The sequence below is a fragment of the Mandrillus leucophaeus genome, unplaced genomic scaffold, assembly GCF_000951045.1.
Source record: "Mandrillus leucophaeus isolate KB7577 unplaced genomic scaffold, Mleu.le_1.0 Scaffold448, whole genome shotgun sequence".
Lineage (NCBI taxonomy): Eukaryota > Metazoa > Chordata > Mammalia > Primates > Cercopithecidae > Mandrillus > Mandrillus leucophaeus.
In genome coordinates, this window is record NW_012104787.1 from 3,179,254 (window position 1) to 3,204,733 (window position 25,480).

General features: G+C 41.4%; 1 protein-coding gene across 4 annotated transcripts in view; it reads left to right on the plus strand.

Moving 5' to 3' along the window:
- RAD51B (RAD51 paralog B) overlaps positions 1–25,480 on the plus strand; it is an 802,721-nt gene that overhangs the window by 467,561 nt on the left and 309,680 nt on the right. For all 4 annotated transcript variants that reach the window (XM_011994252.1, XM_011994253.1, XM_011994254.1 and 1 more), the window contains exon 8: positions 19,672–19,768. In XM_011994252.1, the coding sequence (XP_011849642.1) occupies positions 19,672–19,768 (97 nt within the window). The remainder of the gene's footprint in view (positions 1–19,671; positions 19,769–25,480) is intronic.

The window sequence follows — 25,480 nt, forward strand, 5'->3', positions numbered from 1 at the left end:
TACTACATGTAAAGAGCACTTTGGAAGTACTCAATAATACTTACTATTCTGTTTTCTTTATTTAAAAAAAAAGTGAAATGTTCTATTACCATGATATTTTAAGTTTATAAACACTTTCTATATTTTAAAAGCTCTAGAACTTCAGCTTCTGCCCATGATGTCCTGTGAGGTCCTGAAAGCACCTGTTGAAGAATGTCATTGCTCGAAAAGAGCCACTGGTGACCACTGTGTCTTCCTAAAAGTGGTCAGACACAATTGTCTCTCAATTATTTAGTGTAATGTAGGGAAATAACCAAGATTAACTGGTGGTTATGATTTTGCTTAAGGCAACGTGATGAGGACACTAAGGTTAGGGCAACTCCTGAGCAGAAGGAGGCTGCTATCCAGAGTCAGGAAGTCTCCCAAGGTGGTTTTTGCCTGGTGATCAGCTTTTGGCCAAAAGCCTATTACTCGCAGGTGAACCTGGCCCTGTTCTTGGTCCCAAAGCTCCCGGACCAGGCTATAAAAACAGAATGCCAAATTATTGATCCTACAGTGCAAAATTAAGCTGTTCTGTGCACTGGGTAGGCTTGCCTAAGTTCCCCTTTAAGGCAAATTCAATGACAAACCAAATTATTGGACAGTTGCTTGGTAAGTACAGAATTGATTTGAGGGGAGTTAAGTGATTCAAATGTTTATGTTATCAGACCCTGTTAACCTGCTGTTCCACCTCCACAGTGCAGATCTGTCTGTCAGGGTGGGCATACAGGGCCCCCTGGCAACCCTGGTTAGGTTTGGAACAAGCACTGCCATCATTTTTCTGTTTTTTTCTTAGAGATGGGCTCTCACTCTGTCATTCAGAGCTGGAGTATAGTGGTGCAATTATAGCTCACTGCAGCCTCAAACTCCTGGGCTCAAGCAATCCGCTCCCATCAGCATCCTGAGTAGTTGGGATTACAGGTGTGAGTCTCTGTGCCAGGCTATACTTTCTATATAATTTTTTAGCTGACAGACTTCCTCCCTGTATCCTGTTATACATATTATTTTTTATTTTTTATTTAAATTTTATTTTTCATCAGAGTAAAACATGTATATTGTTTTGCAAATCTAGTAATAGTATAGATTTGTTCTGAAAACCAGTTTCTTGCCCCAGTTTCCCACTGTCCTTTGCTTCTTATGCTTCGGAAGCAGCCACTTTCAAATCTCTTGTTGATTCTACTAGTTACCCCCACATTTCTAACTGATATGCTTGAATTGCTGTTTCTTAATTTTTCTATTTTAGACATTATCTCATGTTTTCTATGGATGATGACCATAGGGTACTTATACCATTCTCTTCTTCAGTTTCACTCTTCCCCTTCTTTTTTCCAGTATGATTTTATCATAATATTCAGTTAATATTTACATTACTGTGACAATGTAAAGCATTCATGGCAGAGCTACAAAATGTACCATGATTACATTTACTTTCTTCCTTCGTTTCTTGTTTGCATTTTAAAATTTCTCTCTGAAACACACATTTCTTTACCCACATCTCCTATCTTTAAATCGATAAGGGTATATGAAACCATAATGCCTTGCCTTCACCACACCTAACAAAATTAACAATTCTTTAATATTATCTAATACCCAGCCCCTAATCAGATTTCCCTGATGTTCTCAAAGATATCCTTTTACAGTTGATTAGTTTAAATAAGGACCTAAATAAGGTCCATAAATTACATTTGGTTGTTATATCCTTTTACTTTCTTTTATTCTGGTGTACTTCCCAGAATAAAATAATAAATGTCACAAATAATGTCACAAAGAATTAATAATTAATGTCAGAAATAATTACTTCCTTACCCTCCTTTTATTTGTGACATTAATTATTTGGAGAAATTGGCTATCAAATGCCCTACATTCTAGATTTGGCTGATGGCTTCTTCACCATGTCCTTTTAACTTGTTCTTCTAGATCTTATATTTCCTATAAACTGGTGGTTGCTGCTAAGGTTTGATTAGATTAGGGTTTAGAGGGTTTTGTTTTGTTTTTTCTTTTTAGGCAAAAAAAAAAAAAAACACTCTATAGGTGGTGCTAGTACTTCCTATTTTATCATGTCACAAGGTAATAATGTCTGACTATATCACCTTTAATGGTGATTAAGTTGATCACTGGTTCGGGATAGTGACAGCCTGATCTTCCCACGACCAAGATTTTTGTCAACTTTTTACCTACTGGGTTTAGCACCCATTGATGATCATTGCCTGGATCCACTGTTTAATGAGACACATATTCTGTCCTTTCATTTTGCAGTTCTGTCCTGAGCCAGTGAGTGCTGGTTGTGCAGTTTAACTCCAGAAGGCCATCTTATTTTCCTCATTTCCAAGTCTGTGTTAGAGTCAGGGGGTTTCTCTGTGACCCTCATGTGCTACTTAATAAATGACTAAATTTATATGAAAGTAACATTTTTATAGTTGTATTGATTAAAATTTTTATTTGAACCTCTAGTTGAGCTTTGCTGTTGGCTTTGGAAACATAATGGAAAAGTGGAAAGCATTCTTGTCAGTCATGTTGAAAAGTAACTGGCAGAAAAAGTGGGCTTAAAAAAAAAAAGTAGTGGAACAAATAAGGGGACTCTGCTTTGGTTTATAATGCCTCCTTTCTCTAGGCTAGGCAAATTTTGAAGTCCAGTGGGGTCTCTCCTGCCTGCCAGGGAATTGGCAAGAAGCCATCAGGATACGCATGGATGACACACAGTCACACAGTCATTTGAGGATTTTTTGGTTGTCATTTTGTTTTAGTTTTTACCCCCTTAGAGAAGTCTTTCATAAAAAATTTTTCCTAAACCCTGTTGCCTGTGAATTAGGGCTTTTCCTTTCCTCTATAATGGGGCCTGATACTCTTTGATGTGTTGTAGCAGAATTTAGCTTCTAAATACAGTTTGAAACTTAGCTCTCCACACACACATACACACACACACACAAACACACACACACCCTTGAACTCTCAGCTGACATGTTATTTCTATTTTTTTCTCCTTACTGCAAGAACCTGTCCTATAGGAACCAAGTTCAGTGGTAGGAGGAGATTATGTAGACATCTTGCCTCTACTTCCTGGAAAGTTGGGTCATGCAGACATGAGATGCAGGAGGTAAACAGGAGAAGGAAGTCCTCTCCAGTATCTCCCAGTGGGAGCCTGTTTTCATGCTTTTCAAAGAGCTCCTTTTTTGAGACAGATAGATCCCTGGTGTAAATACCTGTGCTGTTATTATAGAAAGAGATAGATTGGTCACCTTGTTAATGACTTCCAGTATTCCGGAGCTCCCCCTCTGAAATACTCTGTAGATCCAAATTATTATAATATAGGGGCCTCTTCTGCCATTTAGAATGACCTTCCACATAACTCTCAATGTCCAAATTGGGCCCTTCTTTCAAGGCCCAGATCAAATGACTGCTTCCCTGAGTCTCCCAGTGAGAAGTCATACCTTCCCATCTCCTAGCTTCCCATTCATCCCTCTTTTCACGGGTTACTTGCTACCTTTCATTTTAGTTCATTTGCATACTCATTTTACTTCTTTTTTTTTAACAGAAAAATATCAGTCTTTTCTTTGTTTTAACCACGATTTGTATTTAATAAGTATTTTAATAACATTTTAAATTTGAATAATTAAATTAATTACTTGAGTAATTTTGTTTTCTCAGATATTCAGCTTTTATTTCAACTATGCTTCCAATATCTACAGGGGAGTCTGTCGGTCACATGTCGAGCCAGGTTTTCTATTTCAGAAGAGGAAGGAAAAGAATGTGTAGGGGAATTAGAATGGAACTGGAGTCAGAAGAACTAGATTCAAAACCCGTCTCCACCACTTCAGAGCCACTAGCAATTGGTATGTCAGCAGGGGCCATCCCTGACAAATACAAGCTCTGTAACAGAAGTCATCTGTAAGACATACTTAAGACTTAGTTCATCAGAAAGAAGGAAGGGAAGAAAGGACCGTGTGAATTTATGAGCAGTGGTGGATGGTACAGGGATGAGGTCTTGGGCCCTCAAAGCCCTCCGAGGTTGTACTGGCTACTGGGAAAAGGATGTCTGGGAGCAGGTCCCACTTTTAGCTGCACTTGGAAAGATGAGTGTACAAAGCTTATGGAGTACTCAGGACAAAGAGAACATGGTGAGTGTTGGGGAAGGAAACCTTAAGTATAAACTTTACTCTTTAACCTCCTTGGCAATCTCGCCCTGAACCTACATAGTCCCGGGTATGGGTTTCTCTCCCTTCTTACTTCCATAGTCCTTTCTTGGGAGCTCTTTGGCTGAATTAATGAAGGGGATCACTACTCATAAACCATAACCATCACTTACAAGGAGCCTCACACTGGTAATGGACAACAACCCTCAGAGACAGCATAGGTCCTAATGCTATCATTAATAGTCAAACCTATATAGAGAAATAAGAGAAGCCAAGATCCAGTTCCGTGGGACATCACAATTCACAAGCAGCTCATCCTTATTTCAGAAAGCTGTTAAGACCTAGCTTTCTCATGGAGGTTATTCTTTTACTGTCAGTCTGCCTCTTTCTGGAAGGTGCCCTCCCCTTCAGCATCAAGGAGTGTAAATATCATGAGATGCAGAGTCAGACTTCGGTTTAGGCCCATTTGTATGCTGTAAACTTTAGGCAAGTCACTTTTTCTCTCTGATATGGAAAGAGATGTAAAGTATACCTTATTGATGTTGATAAAGATGTTCAGATGAAATTTTATATTCATATAAATGTGTGTATTATATATATGGCCCCTTCATTATTTTAAAGCAATATAAATAATTCTTATCTATTACCATAGTATTACAAAGGCTACATCTTGCCACAGGTGAGAATCAGAGGTATGTTGCGTGTTTTTTTTTGTTTGTTTTTGAGACAGAGTCTCGCTCTGTCATCCAGGCTGAAGTGTAGTGGCATGATCTCAGCTCACTGCAACCTCTGCCTCCCGGATTCAAGCAATTCTTTCATGTGCCTCAGTCTACCAAATAGCTGGGACTGTAAGCGTGTGCCACCAGGCCTGGCTAATTTTTGTATTTTTGGTAGAGACAGGGTTTTGCCATGTTGGCCATGCTGGTCTTGAACTCCTGGCCTCAAGTGATCTGCCCATCTTGGCCACCTAAAATGTTGGGATTACAGGCGTGAGCCACCACAACCAGCCAGAGGCATGCTGTGTTCTGTTGGCTCTTTTGCCTACCAGTGCCAGAAATTTCCTATACTTCTTGGCATCTTGCTTTTCTCTCCTGTGAAATAGGCAATACTAGTTGCCCTAGAGAAGAAACTTATCTAGAGAAAAAAATGTACAAAGTAGACACAGCTGGTGAGTTACCCTTATGCTATTTCTAGTACTACCAATTTCATTTCTTCCAGAATGATTTAGAATGCCACATAGTAGTTTTCCTGGTGCCATGCTTGAAATGGTGAATCTATTTGAAAGAAGTGATTTTGTAGTCACATTGATGTTGCTGCTTGCTGCAAGCCAGGCAAGTCACTTAATATCTTTATCCTTAAAAGAGGACTAATGTCACCTACCTCATGGGGTTATGATGAGGATGAAAGGAGGTCTGTAACTAGGGCACTGAACATGGTGTTTGATACTCACTGGGTACCCAGTAAATGTTAGTTTTCTTTGTCTAGACTATATAATGCTCTTCAGTTTTTCACCCTGATCAAATTGCATTTGTTAAAAATTCCAAGTAAGACATGGCACTGGGTACTTTAAATAAAGGGGTGCTAAGGGAAGGTCAGCCTGCGGTAGAGGGCTGAAAAAGCCAGTTACATTTGTTTGTTTTGTTTTGTAATAAACAACAGTGGCTTCTCATCTCCTTTCCCTGGTCCTGAGCCTGCTGAGTCACTGTTCCAGCCCTTGGGCCACATGATCTCAGGCTGTGTCTATGGAATACAGCAAAACCCACAAGAAACCAGCACTAATAAATGGCAGGTCATTTTGAGGGATTTTTGTTTGCGTTCCTGTGCTTGCTCTCCTGGTGAGATAGGAAACCTTTAATAAGACTTTTCCTAAATGATGTTGCATGTGAAATGCAGATTTTTTTTCTCTGTTCTCCTAACAAATGACCATTTCATAAGGTTTCTTTTTCATTTTTTCTTCTTTCCTGCTTCTCAGTACATTCCACAAAGAGCTTATTCCTTTGCTGGTTACTGATTGATGGTTCTACTCTGTATGCCCTTTAATTTTGCAATAAACCAACAAGGAGTTGAGACCACAAACTTAAAGAGAATTGACTTATTTGACTGGATTCACTGGAGCCAACAGGCAGATTTAGTCATTTCAGTGTGGTCCTGGGGAGGGCAGGAGGAGTCCGTGAGAAGGAACACCGTGTTGTCAGTAACCAGACATAAAAAAGCTTGCTTGTCCTCTCATTCCAAAGCATGTCGGCATCTGTTCTCAGCAGTGATCCCTTTCCAGGCCTTGATGGAAGCAGGACAGCTTCTACGAGATTTGCTCAGAACTCCAGGATTCTGAATTCAGTGGGACTTTAGGTATGTAGGATTGGTAGTCAGTGTTTCCAGGTTCTGTGTCCCTTTTTACAAAGGGATCATGGTATACCTTGAAGGACTGCAGGAACAGCCATAAATCCTCCTCAGTTACCAGTCATTAAACAGCCTGGCCTCTTGTCTAGATGACTTCAAAGACCAAAGACGTTTTTAAACCCTTGGCCCTACCACCTCTATCCTAGCTGTGTCTTTAACATAAGGCCAGTGCCTCTATCAGGTTATAGAGGCACTAATACACCTCATGAGCTGGTTCCCAAATATATTAAGAATTAATTTTTTTTTCTTATTTAGCACTACCATTGTACAGAGTAATCCATCTGAAAAATAAATACAAATATCATTTCAAATAGGAAAAACAAGAAAATATTTCTTAAACTAAAGACCTTTAGTTTTAGAGGTATGCGTTTGAAAACACAGTACTATCATCACTTATATTTAAGACTGGTTCCAGACCCATGCTGCTTTCTGTGCATTGCAGTGAAACTGAGAAGACAAATGCCCAAATGGAATTGTTCCCACCTGTGAACTCCTATTCCAGATCCCATTGTTGTTTGTGGCTCTTCCTCATTTAACCAGCTAACTGCCTGCTCTTATTCTGTTCTTATGTGACAACCAATCTTCTGAAACTCTCGTCATCACATTTCAGCAGAAGTGAAAATATTAGCAGAGTGGTTGGTGGCCAAGACAGAAATAGAACCCAGGAGTCTGCGTCCTTTCCCTTGCCGTACCTACTGGAGCATGGTTCCTCCCACCTAAAGACTCAGTGTGTCCAACTCTAACAAACAGAATTCTAACAGTTGACTGGTTTCTTCTTGCCACTGAAAATTTGTTTTATACTTAAACATTTTGTACAGTTTTTTCTTTATGAATGATTTTGCATTAAACAAATGGGACTTGGTTAATCTGATATCAGTGAATGCCTTATTCTAAGGAAATTAATCCACAAATATCCATGGGAACATGAGTTTTCGTACTGAGAACCTTTTTATGTGATAGAAGCGGTATAGACTAGAGAGCCAGGCAGACCCGGTCTGAGTCTGGCTTTCCCATGTGCCAACTATTTGATCTCAGAAAATGCCTCAACTTCTCGAACCTCAGTTTCCTCATCTTTACAGCGAGGATGATAATGTTTACCTCACTGTGTTGTGAGGATGAAATAAGCCAACATATCTCAAGCAATTGGTAGGGGTCTGACACATAGGAAATGCTTAGTGAACGTGAGTTTCCTCCCTTCCTCCTTCACTCCTTTAGAACAGGGTCAGAGATGTAGAAACACGTAAAGTCTCATGAAATGTGCACCATAGAGAGAGAAGGATAACGCAAATGACATAAAAAGTCTTGTACTAAGTTACTTGGTATTGATTCTAAAGTCAGAGTATTATCTAGGGCAAGGTGGCTCACACCTGTAAACCCAGCACTTTGGGAGGCCAAGGCAGGAGGATCACTTGACCTTTGGAGTTTGAGACCAGCCTGGGCAACATAGGGAAACTCTGTCTCTACAAAAAATAAAACATTAGCCGGATATGGTGGTGCATGCCTGTGTTCCCGGCTCCTCTTGCGTCTAAGGTGGGAGGAGCGCTTGAGCTCAGGAGTTCAAGGCTGCAGTGAGCCGTGATTTCACTACTGCACTTTAGTCTGGATGGCAGAGCTAGAGCCTGTCTCAAAAATAAATAAATAAATAAATAAATAAATAAGAAAAAGAAATAAACTGTGAGTATTAAGAAGTGAGAGAAAAGTTAGGGCTAGAATAGTTAGCAAAGGTTTCATGGAAGAGGTGGGATTTGAACTGGCCCCTCAAAGATGGAAACTTACAGAGTAAAGGAGGCTATTTCAAATGGGCATTTGGGGTGGGTAAAGCATGAGAAATAGAGAAATTAGAACGAGAATGTTGTAAACCTTGGTTTTCCTATGGGAAGAATTGAACTCAATAGAATTATAAGTAAAAGGATAATACTAATATTTGTTAGGCACCTACTAGGTGTTAGGCACTGCCTTAAGTGCTTTATATTTATTTATTTATTTATTTATTTATTTGAGATGGAGTCTCACTCTGTCACCCAGGCTGGAGCGCGGTGGCGCCGAGATTTCACGCCATTCTCCTGCCTCAGCCTCCCGAGTAGCTGGGACTACAGGTGCCCGCCACTACGCCCGGCTAACTTTTTTGTATTTTTAGTAGAGACAGGGTTTCACTGTGTTAGCCAGGATGGTCTTGACCTCGTGATCTGCCCGTCTCGGCCTCCCAAAGTGCTGGGATTACAGGCTTGAGCCACCGCGCCCGGCCTGTCTTAAGTGCTTTATATGCTAACTCATTTATCCTTAAATAGATAGGATTGCTATGCCAATTATACAGTTGAAGAAAGTGAGGCGCAGAGAGATAAAATAATCTACCTGAGTAGGTGTGAAGTAAATAATCTACAACTAGTAGGCAGTGGAGCTGAGATGGAAGCCCAGGGGATCTGACTCCGGAGCCCACCCTCCTAACCCAGGACAGCTGCTTCAGTCACTTCCCACCTCCCCTCACTCTGCATCAAGGATCAGCTAAGACCATTCTGTGAACATACCCTGAAAAGTATAAAGTACCATATATGTGTGAAATGACATGGTTATTCTGATTAATGATGTCACATGAGAGGCAACAAATAGCTACCTGAAACTAAGGGAGAAAAACTATAGTCCAGCACCCACATGCAGTTGTACTGGACAGGTTTAGCCAATGCGCAGCATATATCCCTCGCCATCCTCTCTAGCGACTCTGAGTCCTGAAAGCCTCACATTTCCCATATGGACAGTGTTCCAGGAGGCCATTTCCAAACCAGTATCAGAGACTAAAAACCTGTTTGACATCTGCAAGTAGGGCTTGTGCCTCAAGTGTGATCTGCCTTTGGCCAGGACATCCTTTTTTTTTTTTTTTTTTTTTTTTTGAGATGGAGTTTTGCTCTTGTTGCCTAGGCTGGAATACAATGGCGTGATCTTAGCTCACTGTAACCTCCACCTCCTGGGTTCAAGCGATTCTCCTGCCTCAGCCTCCTGAGTAGCTGGGATTACAGGCACCCACTACCACACCTAATTTTTTGTATTTTTAGTAGAGGCAGGGTTTCACAGGCTGGTCTTGAACTCCTGACCTCTGGTGATCCACCCACCTCAGCCTCCAAAAGTGCTGAGATTACAGGTGTGAGCCTCCGTGCCCAGCCTCAGGACATCCTTTTTAACGGGCTTGTGCCACAAGATTGGGAGTTTGAATGTTAGTAACCATGATGGAAGATCACTCCAAGGGCATCACCATGGGAGGAAGCCTGCCCCTACTTACCATGTAAATATTTAGCCATTTCAATGTATTTGTTCTGGGCCTGTTTTTCTTATGTGTCTCTCCTGTGTTGACTCTGTTTAATTGTAGGTTATTATTCTGTGTCTATATTCATGTCATTTCTTTAAGTACAGACACAGACAGCATTGCTTCAGCTGCCCCCACCCCTCCTTTTAAAAATAACACCTTACACAATGTCCCTTCCTTGAGGACATCAAATAAATAACTTTTGTTCAAGAGCATATCTGATGAGGTGGCTGACTTGGAAATTTGTTCCTAAGCAGACCTCGTGACCTCTGTTTGAACACATAGTGAGTGGCCTTTGCTCCCATTTTATGCTACAGATTCACTCTGGAGATAGAATTGGTTGCACCTCTCCAGGCACTGAGTTTGGAGAACCCTTGGTAGTTAGGATGTCATTTGTGCTGGCAGCACAGAAATATAAGCAGTAAGCCCAGAGTTGCTCAACCTCCACTGGAGGTTTCTCAGAGGCTGGGCGGCACCCAAGGCTCCTCTGCTTCAACTCTGCTCTACTGTAAGCCACTGGAAGTGTAACTGAGGCTGAAGGGTATCAATGTTGGTATTTATCAGGTTGGACATCCCCAAATGCCATATTTTCATACCTCCAAGGAGCAAGTGACTCAACAGAACTGTTTTCTTGGTCTCAAATGAGTCTAAGAAGGGGAAATCACTTAATACCAGCCGTCTGTGAGGGACTGATCACAAAGCTGTGTCTTTCTAATCCTCCTTGCAAATCAAAGAGAAGGGAATCCCCAGAGCCCAGGCATACACATGAATAGAAAGCACCACAAGTAATAAAAACACCGAAAAAGGTCAGCAGAAACTCGGGGGGCTGCTGGAAATTCACCTCCTCTGCCTTTCTATGGGACTCAGTGGGCAGTGATCAGGTAGCAGACAAGGATACCCAGCTAGACGCCAAAACAACTTGGCCACAGGATATGTACAGTGCAGCAGAAGGCTGGTAGGATAGTTTCTTCCATATCCATGTGAACCTCAGAGTCATCTGACCACTGACCTTGTTCTCTTCCAGGTTCTAGCTGGCCAGAGACATTTTCGGCCTCATGCTAACTGCAAAATCGCACACAGTTGGCGAATACACCATTGGAAGCCACTGTGGCTGCATTGTCACAGTTCACCAATTGTGCGTGTTATTTCCTGCAGTGGGCCCAAGATCACTCACAGGATGCTGCCGGGGTTGGGCTGAAGGTGGAAACAGCATACTAGCTTGCTGTTTGTGGCCTCTTTACAACTGCCGGCCCCATCTGAGATCCGGAACCAACACGTGCTAACCTCAGCCCACTGGGGCCAGTGTAGCAGCCGGCAGTGGAACCAGAGCTCTCCACACCTATGTCTATGGCACGGTAGCTGCCGGCCCACAGTTTCCACTGCATGCCCTTGCGTATACACCCCAGGAGAAGTAGGCCAAAGAGAAAGCTGCCTTAGGGAGCCACATGGTTATCTTGTGTGTTTACTTTTGCCAAATGACAGACACAATTCTACTTCAATGCATTTTTTCTGAACTCAGTGGTCAGAAGTAGAACGGAAGCACTACTTGCGCCAGCCCCCTCTGTGATTGAGTGAGTGTGTGCTTGTGCAAAGCTGAGGAGATTTTTTTCACCTCCTCCTTCTGCGTTCCCTCAGACTGAGCCACTCTCTTCTTTAGGGGCTCCGCTACTAGGCAGTGTTTCTCTAGCGTTGCCTATGGATTTCACAGTGAAATCTACAGAAGAGAGTTTTCCTCAAGGCTGATAATAAGAGGTGTGAATTTATTAAGATTGAAAGTATTCTCACCAGAAGCACAAATTATTTCAAGTTGCTCCTTCATCCCTTTTTCCATCCCCTTTTCCTCGGCCACTGCCAATTGGTTCTGTGTAGGATGGGTTTCTTAAGGTTGAAGATAAGCAATGCAAAGGTGGAATTTTGAGTACAGCACTCATCCTAATGTGAGTGAAATATATGAAACATTTATTCTAAGCAGGCTGCTACATTAACAGTTGTAATACATTCATTCTCTGCATATCTTTTGTGGACTCAACACTTTTAGGTACAGAGAGGTTAGGAGAATTTCCCAGAATTGCACAGCAGGTTAGTGACAGAGCCAGAAATAAAAGGCTGCCTGACTCTGACTCCCACACCCATGTTTTCTTCAAGCCAAATTGAAGTTTGGCCTCTTCTCGACAAATATTTCACAAGAAAAGTTCCCCACAGCCTTTCAGATTTTCCCAGAAAACAACTGTTGTGCAGTCCTTCAAGATGGAAGTGACAGGCCGGAATATTGAAACCTTCTCCGTTTTCACTCTAGAACTGACAGTTGATATTTTCTGAGTTGAAGCTAAGATAAAAGTTTGTTTTTGTTTTTGTTTTTGTTTTAAATCATGGAATGATTTTTGATTTTCCAGAGCATGGCAAAACTAAGCCAGCAAATAGTAAAACCAGATTTGTTTTTGTGACGCTCCAACTCTGTAACAAATATTGGGTATCTCTTTACAAAGCTGAAAGTGGACAGGAAGGGTTTGGGATGGGGAGAGGCATGCGTCTGGGAGCGTGGCCTTTCTAGACCTACCCTATTCTCACTCTCTTCCTTCTGCCTCTTGCCCTCATTGCTTTCCTTATTCTCTTTCTTCCTTTTGTCTCCTTCTCACCTCCAGCTCCTACCACAGCAGACAGGTTGGGGCAGACACCGTCATGGTTGGGGAGCAGGAGGACAGCATGGGGAAAACCACTCCAGGCCTTTCTCTCAAACCTTGGTGATGAAAGGACTCAATGGACCTGAACAGTTTCTCACAGGAAAGTTCCGGTCTCTGTCTCCTTAAAAGCAAGGCATTCAGTAACCCTTAACAGAGCCAGGATTAAAACTTGAATTTCTGACTTATCCCAAGCCTCTGTTTGCATAGAAAGGCTAGGTCACTGTCATGTATGGCAATTAGAATCACTTCAGATACAAAAGTAACATTCTTAAAGCAGTGCCTTAAGCAGAGAGACCATTTTTAGTACAAAAAGGAAAAAAAGATTAACTATGCCTTCAGAGCTGATGAAAGGCAGGGCCTCGTCACTTTGAAAGCATTGGATTTAGTGCCAGGTGGGTTGGTGAGTAGACTCAGCACCCACATTCTCTTCTTGCATCTCTCTCTCTCTGGCCACCCAGATTATCCAGGGGCTGCTGTTTACTTGAGAGCTAAAAGTGTCAGTACGGACTATCACTGGACCTCGCCATCCTGGCCCAGTTAAAGTGCCTTTGAAACTTCCTGATGTGTGTTAAATTGTGGCAGGTTTCTGCCAGGGAGTGGGCGGGAGGAGGAAGCAGGTGTTTTTATGGGCTAGAAATGCCCCTGAGATGCCTGAGGTTGCTTCGTGAATCCTCTAGCTCAGCCTACCCCTTCAACTCTGTTGCACAGAAACATGAGTTCCATGAAAAGTTTTAGTTTCAAAACTTCCCATGGGCGTCGGAAATGATAACCACATGTTATCAAGGGCCACTGAAAACCACCAAAAATTTGTCAGAATTCATATAAGATTGCCTCACATACTTGACTTTCATAGAAGCGGAAGCCATTGACCTACTTGATTTATGGTATTTATTAGCAGAGTCTGAAAAGACCTTTATCACAAGATTGATCTTGTTACAGTATAGCATCTTGACCATCTTTCAGTGAATTTCTGGATATTAGATTTCTTTGCTTACTACTTTTATAGGTGGAATCCTCTAGACCATGACATTAAGGCCTGGAGAAGTCACCTGTCAGTAGGTCTGAGCTGAGAGTTTCTCTCTCTTCTCCTGTGTCCCATGTTGCCTTAGGAAGGAGAGCAGGCAGGAAAGCCTGCATGCCCTCGTCTCATCTGTACTATTGGTCTTAGACAGGTGACTCCAGTTCACTTGGTGGAAAATGGGAATTATAAAATTTGCCTCTCAGCTGTGCCCACAGAAAGCTCAGTGATGGCATTTGTCAGATTCTTGGGTCCTTAAAAAAATCTGACTTTTAAATATTAAGTAATTGTTTTGCTGATCATGAATATCTCTTATGCTGACCAAACAGGACCAGATATCACATTCTAACCTATTCTGTCCCTGGCTGACCACAAACTCCCTCTTCTTTGTCCCCGACCAAAAGTCAGGTAAAATGAGCTGTTTCCATCAAAGGCTGTGCCTTCAGGCCTGGCCATTTCCCACTCAGGTCTCCAGAGCTATCCAATTTTCTCTCCACCTATGCATTCTAGTACTCATGGAAGGTTCCAGTATACAAAATGGCCACTCATGGAGTAGCCCCACCAAAGATATTTCTAACCTTCAATGTAGAGTAGGTTAGAATTGACATATACATTGGCCCTTAAAGGCCAGGAACATTAAGCTTGAGCAGAGGGTAGGTGTGTAGCCTGAGTATAGTCTAGTCACAGCCCAGCTGAAGAAAGATGAGTCAGCTGAAGGAAGAGGGTCTGCATTGGGCACATAGACTGGCAGAAAGTTGGGCTCAGTTGGCCTAGTCCCCTGACTGATGACCAGCTCATTCTGCTTATTCTCTCTTAACCCAAGGTATTTGCTGTCTTAAGCTACTTTTTAAATACTTAGTGGAAATAAGTCATGTATTTTTGTTAGTGTGTGTGTTGGTTGGGTTTTCCTGGCCAGGAGCCTCTGCCTTCTGACCAAAATGACATGGATTTCCCAGCCTTCTGCCTTACCAGTTCATCCCATCTTTAACTGGTTCCTCTTTATCTCTTTTCTCTAGCTTATACGCCCTGCTGGCTATGAAAGGAGGACCTACTGGGTGGTTTATGAATCTATACTCTGTATTTCTTTTTTAAAGATCTTAATTTTTCTCTTAATCTGAGTGTAGATATTTGACTGGAGTACACAGAAGGGTTGAATAAGATGCATTTAGAGAAACTATGTAACACAAAGGAAAACTGGGCACCTGGGGGCATGGCTTTTGAAGGGAGAAATCTCTCCCCATTTTTCCTTGTGGGAAAGCATTAAAAATGGGACTCAAGGTCTATGTGACACTATATGAGGGGCCATTTCCTATACAGGTGCACCTCTGTAAGCAACCTACAGTCAAGAGGGCAATGCAAAGAAGCTTGGGAGTAAGCGTTCTCTCATATAAAGCTAAGCTGAGACAGAAGTTACTTTTTATAGGGTTTCTTGTTCCTTCTAGTAGGTGGATGATATTCTTCTTCCTCAAGAAAAGCTGATTAAGTTGGATTCTGTCTATTCCTGGCTTCAGACCTAATCATGACCATTAAAAATATCTATCTTTTCCTTTGCCCAAGAACCCCACTGTGGTCTTGCATTGTAATTGGTGGTACTGGGGGTGTGTTGTGTGTTTTCAATAAGCCATATTTTAGGGAAATAGCAAAAATAGCACATTTACTTTCAATTAAATTTTTATTGCTTTTGAACATATTGACAGCAAATATTTGTTATTTGTCAGCAGTGGGCTATATGCTATATAAAAGGGAATCAGGCATGGGTTTTATAGCTAAACAAGCAAGGTATAAATCAGCAAAGGTTAACTAATGAGAGTGATGGGGTAACATTTTCCGTAGGCCAGGTACTGTGCTAAGGACTTTCTATGCATTATCCAGCTGAATCCTTAGAACCATGTGAGCTAAGTATTATCATCCCCAGAGAGATTATGAATCTTGCCCCATGTCACACAGCAAGTAAATGGTAGAGCCCAGGATCTAAGTTCCGGTCTGATTCCGAAGCCCTTGTCCTAAACACTGTGCAAATTGCTCTTACACAAATTTAGTACTGAGCATCAGAAGACTCAGTCTTTTCCATGGAGCAAAGCAGCAGGAAAACCCCATGAAGTGTCAGTTAGAAACCAGATTGTGTTAAGAGTCTGTTTATAACTTGTAATAGTATTTCATATGTTATTTTAAAAGTATAGTTTCAAGTCTCCTGATTGCCTCAGAGGAAAATACACCTATAGTCTTCTGCCCAAGTTGTGAGGATTGTAATCAATGCTTTGGGAAATGTTTTCATTCTGTCCTTTTTGCTGAAAATAGATTTAGAAAACCACAACAATTCAGTAAGATGGCATGATTAGCAAAGCCCTGAGTTTGGTTGCTATGTATCCCTTTGGCGATTTGGCTTTAAGATTCGTAATTAAAAGGGAGAGGATTATTAGCAAAATCAGTTAGGAGCTTGTTCTTTCGCCATTGGGGAGTGCATATTTTCTTCCCCATCTGCTCTTTCACCAGAAGTGGAAATGATGCTGGGTATCTTTTGAGGTACATCTGTAGTTCAGTTTTAGGTTCTGTAAGATAGCATTTCATTAGTTCTGTACAATAAAACCATCATCTCAGTACAAGTTTCCATTACAGAACCAGTGAAGTGAGAATAAAGTTGAGGAAAAGTGGTCGAAATATTTTAGTCAGTGCCTTATCACTGAATTTGTAAGTTTCTAGAGACATACAGTACCTTTATATCTTGATTTCCCCCATGTATATGGTGACATGCTTTGTATGGTAGGTGTTAAGTAAGAATTTTTTTCTCATTACTATTAACCATATCATTGGAGTCCCAATCATTTTCACCAAGCCATCATTTAAAAGAATCACAAAATCACACCTGTAATCCCAGTACTTTGGGAGGCTGAGACGGGTGGATCACAAAGTCGGGAGATAGAAACCATCCTGGCTAACACGGTGAAACCCATCTCTACTAAAAATACAAAAAATTAGCCAAGCATGGTGGCGGGCGCCTGTAGTCCCAGCTACTCGGGAGGCTGAGGAAGGAGAATGGCATGAACCCAGGAGGCGGAGCTTGCAGTGAGCCAAGATTGCGCTACTGCACTCCAGCCTGGGCAACAGAGTAAGATTCCATCTCAAAAGAAAGAAAGAAAGAAGGAAAGAAGGAAAGAAGGAAAAGAAAGAAAAGAAAGAAAAGAAAGAAAAGAAAGAAAAGAAAGAAAGAAAGAAAGAAAGAAGGAAGGAAGGAAGGAAGGAGAGAAAGAGAGAAAGAAAGAGAGACAAATGTATTAGAGCTGACATATGTAGATCTCTCAGAAGTTCCACATTTTTTTTTTTTTTACTAAGATAGACAAATGCAGTATTCAGTTCATTGGTAGATAAAGCACATAGTATTTTCAGAGTAATGTCAGTATCTTATTGGCCTTGATTTAAATAATGACTATATTTTTCTTACTAAGATTTTTACACAAATTCTTTGCAATTAAATAAAACTTAGGAAGGACTAAAATAGGTAGAAATGATCAGGTACCAAAGTATATCCTGATATAGAAAATTGTGATTTAGTGTTCTATTGTTAGAACCAACTGTCTGGAGCCTATGGCATATACTGATTTATTAACCTGTATATCCTCATTCTGAAGGAAATAGTAACAATAACAACAATTGCTTCTATTTATTGAATATTTACTATGTGTCAGATATTTTAAGTATCTTGCATTGATTATCTCATTTAATTCTCATAAAAATTCTATGAAATAGATATTATTTTACCTGGGAACAAATGAAGCTCAAAGGTACACAAGGTCAAAATCAGAATTTGAACCCAGTTTTACTAAACTCCAAAGCTCATACCCTATATTATAAAAGAGAAATGACCAGGCATGCTGGCTCATGCCTATAATCCCAGCTACCTGGGAAGCTGAGGCAGGAGAATTGCTTGAACCTAGGAGGCAGAGTTTGCAGTGAACTGAGATCATGCCATTGCACTCCAGACTGGGCCACAGAGTGAGACCCTGTCTCGAAAAAAAAAAGACAGCGATGAACACAATTCCTTATTTATACTCGTATAGCTGAACAGTTGTTTCAAGGAGGCTACTTGACGATTTCCAGCCATTTTAATTGAAGACATATCTTAGGTGATTCTCACTGGTCGATGGAAAGTAGCAATACAAAAGAATATGAGAGATAAGATTAACAAATACTGAGTGGAATCCTGCAATATCTGATTATTGCTTCAGAGTGACTAGAGACTCACAAGCCCAGTGGGCACACAGAACTTAAAAGGTTGTCTTTGCTATTCGAGTACTTCATTTCTTTACCTGACCTTGCCGTCCCGCTCCCTCTCAGCCCTCAATTAAGCTGCCATTGATATAGGATTTATAATGTGTCACTGGTCCATTCAGGATACAGTGACAGAGGTGTGGCTGAAAAGCTGGATAATAAAGAATGGGGGCAACTTCCCTTTCTGTTCAAATCAGGGTGGCAACAAAACCATAGCTGACCCTTGGTTCAGACCAGCACAGTCCAGCTAGACAAATATTCCAAGCACTGAATTGTGCACTAAATGCCTAATGCCCCTTGCAGAAGGGACATTGCCTCTGAGTGACCAAGATGCTCATAGTTTCTTCCCACCATGAGAACATGTAAACCTTAGAAAATGATTTTAGTATTCATTATGTTATTCTTTTCCAGAAAAGAATCTGTATTTATTCTTCCTCTAGGCTTCTAAACAATAAGGTAGACTTTACAAATGAGGATTTTTTAGGAATAGTTTCTTGACCATACCAAATTTGAAAATTTATGCGACATTCGATTACATGAGTTAGGTAGTTTTAAAGTCCTTTCCAGGGATCTTAAATGTTATGAACTTTATTTTGTATAGGTAGGTTTATGCTAATTTGTTTCTTAAATACATAGTGAGACTTCTTTTGTTAGAATCTAACTATTTAAAAGAGGAGTATTATTTCTTTAGAGTGAAACTCATTCATTCCTATATCACAAATTTGCAAATAAAACTCTGACTTTTAACGATAACAAGCAAAGAAGCCACAGGCATCCAAATTTTATTTTATTTTATTTATTTGTTTGTTTGAGATGGAGTTTCGCTCTTGTTGCCCAGGCTGGAGTACAATGGCACGATCTCAGCTCACTGCAACCTTAGCCTCCTGGGTTCAAGCAATTCTCCTGTCATAGCCTCCTGAGTAGCTAGGACTACAGGTGCCAGCCACGACACCCGGGTAATTTTTGTATTTTTAGTAGAGAAAGGGTTTCACCATGTTGGCCAGGCTGGTCTCGAACTTCTGACCTCAGGAGATCCGCCCACCTCAGCCTCCCAAAGTGCTGGGATTACAGGCATGAGCCATGTGCTTGGCCCCAAAATTTAAATTATTAATGTTATTCAACACCAGTAATATCTTAGGTTGTGGTTGCAATTTTATTTTATTTTATTTTTAATTTATTTTAATTAATTAATTTATTTTTAGACAGAATGTCACTCTTGTTGCCCAGGTTGGAGTGCAATGGTGCGATCTCGGCTCACCACAACCTCTGCCTCTCGGGTTCAAGCGATTCTCCTGCCTCAGCCTCCTGAGTAGAGTAACTGGGATTACAGGCATGTGCCACCATGCCTGACTAATTTTGTATTTTTAGTAGAGACTGGGTTTCTCCATTTGGTTAGGCTGGTCTCAAACTCCTGACCTCAGGTGATCCTCCTGCCTCAGCCTCCCAAACTGCTGGAATTACAGGCATGAGCCACTGCAGCTGGCGGATATAATTTTGAAAATTAAAGTCTGTTCAAATGTGTACATGTGCATTTAATTGTGGTTAGCTGCCTATTATTTAACTAATATGATAACACCCCTCAATCCCAACTTACTCAGCATTTAGAATGAATTGATAGAGGTTTTACTCTGAAAAAAGTCAGTCTATTTCCTCAGTTTTCTGGGTTTTGAATAACTGCTAGGCCTTGCCAGATATTCTGGCCTAAAGATAAAGCTGGTGAAAGTCAGGGCTGGGATTTTCCTACCTGTGTATTTATCAGTCTTCTCCTAAACCATAGTCTGCCTTTTGATAGCTCTAATAATTAATTTGGTCTTCCCTGTCTTTCTTCTCCCTTGCCCCTCCCTTCTCCCTGTCTGTTCACAGGTTATCTTGACGAATCAGATTACAACCCATCTGAGTGGAGCCCTGGCTTCTCAGGCAGACCTGGTGTCTCCAACTGATGATTTGTCCCTGTCTGAAGGTAAGGAATCTGTCCTGGAGAGGCTGAAACTTGACACTGACATACAGCCCCACTGCCTTTCCACCTCCTGTTGAGAGCTGGGAGATATGGCTAATAGGCCTTGGCCAGTGAACCCAGCCAGAGCCTGTTGATTTAGGTTTGACCACCTTTCCTGGCATCTGATCTCTTATACTGGGGAGTCTCTTGCCCTGCATCTATAAGTGAGCTCCATTTGGAGGCCAGTCACTCCTCTGTGGGCTATTTCAGGTCCTTAGTATGAGGGCTGATGAATTGTTAAATGACTTTGTTTTTGAGACTGATACTCAAAGATTGGCTTTCCCAGTGGTCCCCTAGCAATTTAGCCTTTTGTTTGTGCTGAGTTCCTTTGGACTAAAAAGCATACATCAGTTTCATGTGCCAGAGATATGACATTCTTGATCAGCTTTACAGAAGATTAAGAAAAAAATCTCCATGCTGGTAAATCTGCAAAATTTTCTCCACCCTCCCCTGCTAGCAAAGGTCAGGCTGGCTATGGTTTCGATGGCAATAAGCTTTACGTAGCTGGGGAAATAACACCAGTAAACCAGAGGGTGGTTTCTAGTTTTATTGAAAGTGCTTACTTGACAATTCTGAGTTGTTCTCCTTGTAGTCTAATATCTTTCATGCAGAATGCTATGGGCCTGGGTAGACATGCAGAGCTCTTCCAGGCCTCTCCGCCCTTTCCACTTTCTGAGAATTGTTCATGATGGACTATAGGAGACTTTTAGGCCTAGCAAGGCTGCTGACTGACTGCCCAGATGGTCTTCTGCAGAGCAGCTTTGCGTTATGGTCTTAGAAATTGCAAGAACCACACCTCTGCTTCTTAGTGGTGGCTTAAGGAGTGAAAACTAGTGGCTTATTTATGAAAACTGTACAATGCTTTGTGTACCTTCCTTCTGAGTTCAGGGATACATCATCAGAACCCCCATTAGCGAGGCTGAAGACCTGCATCATGGAGTATTCCTCCCCCTGAAACTTTTGTCATCAAGTCTGCTTAGTACTTCTTTCCGCATATATCGTTCCTTTGTCCCCTCTTTTTTGTAATGTGTGTTGTGGTCAGCTGATTTACTAAACTCCCAGTTGGATTATTGTAGTAACATCCAGATTGGCCTTCCCAGCTCTAGCCTCTACAGTTTACATTCTGCCACTACCAAACTGAACTTCCCCGTCTGGCCTCGTTCTACTCTGTTGCTCTCCTACTCAGAAATCTTAGAGAAGATTTTTTGTCTGTTTCTTTTTTGTTGTTTTTTTGTATGTTTTTTTCTGAGAATGACCTAAAATCAGTAAGCTGATTTTAACATATTTAGGGATTTGGGGTTTGTTAGCTTGAAATCAGCCATGGCGAAAGTATTTATACCATGGAAATCAGCAAATGCTAAAAATCAGGTGGCTTGTTTTTTTATTTCCTCCCTTTGGGTAGACGGGTTTTCAAAACACCCCTGGATAAAGTTAATGATTTTAACCCTTCATAATCTGTCATTTCCTTTCTATTCAAATTTAGTTTCTGCTGGTATCTTAGGTGAAGCTCCTATGCCAAGCGTGCCGCCCTTGGCCTGCCCCTCCCCAGGCCCAGCTCCAGGCCTGTGCAGAGACAGCTCACTTGAGAACAGCGCTTCTCTTTTTCACTTCTGCTGCTTCTCGTCCCACATCCACTCTTTCGAGGCTTATTTAAAGACTGCCTCTTTCACAGAAGCTGCTTGCCTGTGGTCTCACTCTCTGTTTTTCCTCTGTGGCCACTCTATCTGCTCAACTATATAAGGAAAAAGTCTAGAAAATTAATTTTACTTTTCATGTTTTTCTGCCTAAATTGGCAGATTTTAAAGACACGACCATGTCATATTCTTTTTGTATCCATGTTGTCATCCGGTGACTAGCAAAGTTCTAGACACATACTAGCCAGTAAATAAATGCTGAATGAATATAACAGTAAATACTTCGGTAGAACAGTGACCATAAGAATCATATAAAGCACCTATGAACATTGTTAAAAAATTGTTATAATTATCACACACACACATACACAGATACACACACACACACACTTATTCAGCTCTGCCGAGACCAGAATCGAGTAAACTGCTTCCTTATTTGAAAACCAGTAAGTACTTTTCTTTGTGCTGCTTTCCTGGTTTATCTCAAGCAAAAAAGAAGAACAAAAAACATAGAAAAGAAATTGCTTTGGGGCTGCAGTATAACTGCCACAAGACACCCCTGACGTCGTGTTCATAACAAAGGAAGAGTTACCAGCTTATCCTCCCAGAAATCCAAGAAAGAATGGAAATGATTGATTTTTCTAGATTTGTTTTGTATAGCTGAGCAGATAAAGAGGCTATATAAACATATTCCTAAAGTCTATAATGAAGGTTTTTTATTAGTGGATTAAAATGAACAATGTCTTAGAACATTTATAGCCATTCAAATATATTACAACGGTTGTTAAGTTCCTATGATTTACGCACACACATGTGCACATGCATGTATAAATTGCTCTGTTTTGTTTCAAGCATTCGTTGTATCAGCTATGCCATTGTGTTATTAACTGTGGTGTTGGGCAGGCCCTTTTGATCACTTTGGGTCTCAGTTTCTTCTGTTACATGACAGGTTGGATGAATAGAAGATTGCCGAAGTTTTTTCCAGCTCTAGCATATAAGATCATGAGGTAGGTCTGAAGGTCAGGAGCATTCACCCACTGATGGGGTTTAATTCTGACTTACAGAGTAGGAAGAATGGCTGCGTTGCTCATGTTGCCCTAGATTCAACACAGTCGAGAGGATCTTTAATAAATCTTAGCACTGATACTCTGGCATACCTGCAGGAGCCTTTCCTCCCTGTATGTTTTCTCTTTCTCACTCTGGGTACACTTCTGGTCTTGTCTGTGTGTCTCTTGCTCTCTCCGCCTCTCTCCACACAAAGTTATACAAAATCAGAAGTGTGTGCTAACCAGTGAAAATGAGAAACACACCGGGATGGGATGACTTTGTAACTCTGGTCAATTTGCATAAGTTCCGAAAGTTGCATTCTCCCAATAGTTTGTGAATGGGATAGTTTGTGAAAGGCAGGCTGCAAATTGACAAGCACACTGCACATATGAGGAGATATTTTAAGTAAATAGAGAAAATTCAGTTTGCCCTCTCATTCCTTCTCAAGGCACAAAGCTCAGGGGCAGGAGCAATGCCAGGAACGTCCTTGGCCCTTGAGGTGTACTTCTCCCTTCTTTGGCTCTCCCACCTGGGAGCTGGATAACTCAACAGTGGAATGAAACCTCAATGAAGAGAATTATACCATGATGTCAAGCAGTGAACATGAGTCTACTTAATCCAAGCCAACAACTCAGCCACAAATTTAATAAGAGTTGGGGGGGGCAGGGATACCCAGCAACACAAAAACAAAGAACTCTCAACTTTACAAACACTGGGAGGGCAACAGCTGGTCAGCCGAGATTAAAGGAGCGTGAGAGAGCACCTCCCATCTCCTGACTTCTCCTCCCCCATAGACGTCCCTGCAGCCAGCCAGGGCTCGCTTTTTACAGCCCTGTGCAGATGACCTTGTTCCAGCTAAGATAGGAGCTCTTTTGATCTCAGCAGGGGGATGCTCTGGGCCTGCAGCTGGCAGATATTAATAGTCCAGGATCTGTTGGGGTGGAAGAGATCTCTCGGTTGGGCCAGGTCACTTGTATTCCCTCCTCTGCATCAGAGTGGAAGGGACTTCATTTCCCTGAATCAGCCCCTGCTGGGTGCTGCTCCTCTTAGGTCCACTCAGATCATTTGATCGCTGGCTGCTCTTGGCTGCTTGTTCTCACCCCACAACTGTTTTCAAGGGAGCACTGTTTAAACAGTGCACTGTGCACTGCAGCTGAATTCTATTACAGGACAGGATAGACCTTGTCCCCCCCCCTACCAAATCCCAGTGTTTCTCATGCTCACTGGTTTGCACACACTTCTGATTTTGTATAGCTTTGTGTGGAGACAGGCAGAGAGAGCAAGAGACAAGACCTGAAGTGTACACAGAGCAAGAAAGAGACAGCAATACAGGAAGGGGAGACTGTTGCAGGTATGCCAGAGTACCAATGCTAAGGTTTCTGAAGGTCCTTTTTATTGTGTTTAGGGCAACATCAACAACACAGTCATTCTTCCCACTCTGTAAATCAGAATTAAACCCTATCATTGGGTGAATATTTCTAATCTTCAGACCCTCCTTATGATCTTAATTGTTAGAGCTGGAAAAGACTGTAGCAATCATCTAGTCATCCAATCTGTCATTCAACAGAAGAGATAGGGACAGAAATAAGGATTTTTTGGTTGTATATTCTACATTGTTCTAGACTAGGTACTTTAAGTCACAGTATTTTCTTCTTCAGATTTCATTTTGTTGACAGAAGTTCAGACATACAGGTTATTATAGAGTTCCGTGCTTAGTTATTGTGACTGTTCTGTGGCCAAGGGCACGTTTCTTAGCCCTTGCCAATTCTTCCTTATGGTCATTGGAGATACTGAGGATTGTTGGACCTCAGTCATAGGTAACATCTCTTTCCCCCAGAGTGATTAATAGAGAAGGGATCTAACAGTCCAAATGGCCTAGGATGCTATATCCTGTTCCAAAGTCACCTGGGATTTCAGCAGGATCGGCTGAGTGCCCACCTACTGTGACACAGTTGGTAGGTGAGATTTGACTGATGGTAACAGTGAGCCCTGTGCAAGATGGAAGCTGTAGACCATTGGCTTGCTTTCTTCTGATGATTTAGCAGAGTAGCAGTTACTTCATTATAGTGACATGGCCCACTTCAGGAGTTCCACATGGCTTTATGGAAAAGAAGACAATATTAGGCTGCCATCTTGGTATTCCCAGCATCTGGCATGTTGTATCTTGTTTTCTTCATTACTTGTTTTCGATAGATCATAGCACATGAAAACTAAAAATGTAAAATGTGTGGCTAGGTCAAGGAAAGAACACAAGAGAAACAGCAGTACTTCCTAGAGCCAAAAGTGGTTTCTAGTTTTATTGTTGAAAGGCTTTCTATTCTGGTTGGAGTCAGGGGAATTGATGGCTGATTTCATGTGCAAGAGAAAGTATTTGGGGATTCATATTCCCTACCAAGCCATCCCTGCAAAAAGCTGGAGTCCATTTGAAAGATTATATGCAAGTTTGTGGCTTGTGTTCTCCTTTAAAATAAGTTCAACAAGCAAGAGCAGCTCAGAATGGTTGGGACAAATCAGAGACTCATGGTTGTGAAAGAAGCAAACTTCAAAGCGTGGTATGAATTTTCAAGTCTTATTTCCACTCTTGCTTTCCAGCTGGATCTGCTCTGGATTTACTGCAGGATGTTTGAAAATGTGGCTCCCTGCTAATCTCAGACAGTTGCTATGATCAATGGTTTCTTTCATTTCCGATAAAAAACACTGGTGTTTCTACTTAAATTGTGTGTATTTTCAGCTTTATTATTAGAGTTGTGATTTATTATCCTGCATTACCCAAATTTGTAATCCATTAACCACAGACTTTGGGGCGGGTTGGTCAAGTTAGCAGAAATCTCTACATATTTTAGCTCCAAGGCCCTTCGCAGCCCAATCTCAAACTAGATGTTCATTGGTTTGTGTAGGGCCATGTACCAATGGGTATGAGTGGAGAAGTTTTAAAAATCCACTCCTTGGGGGTATGGTGCAAGTTCCCTAAATTAGTACTTTGAAAGCCTATGGT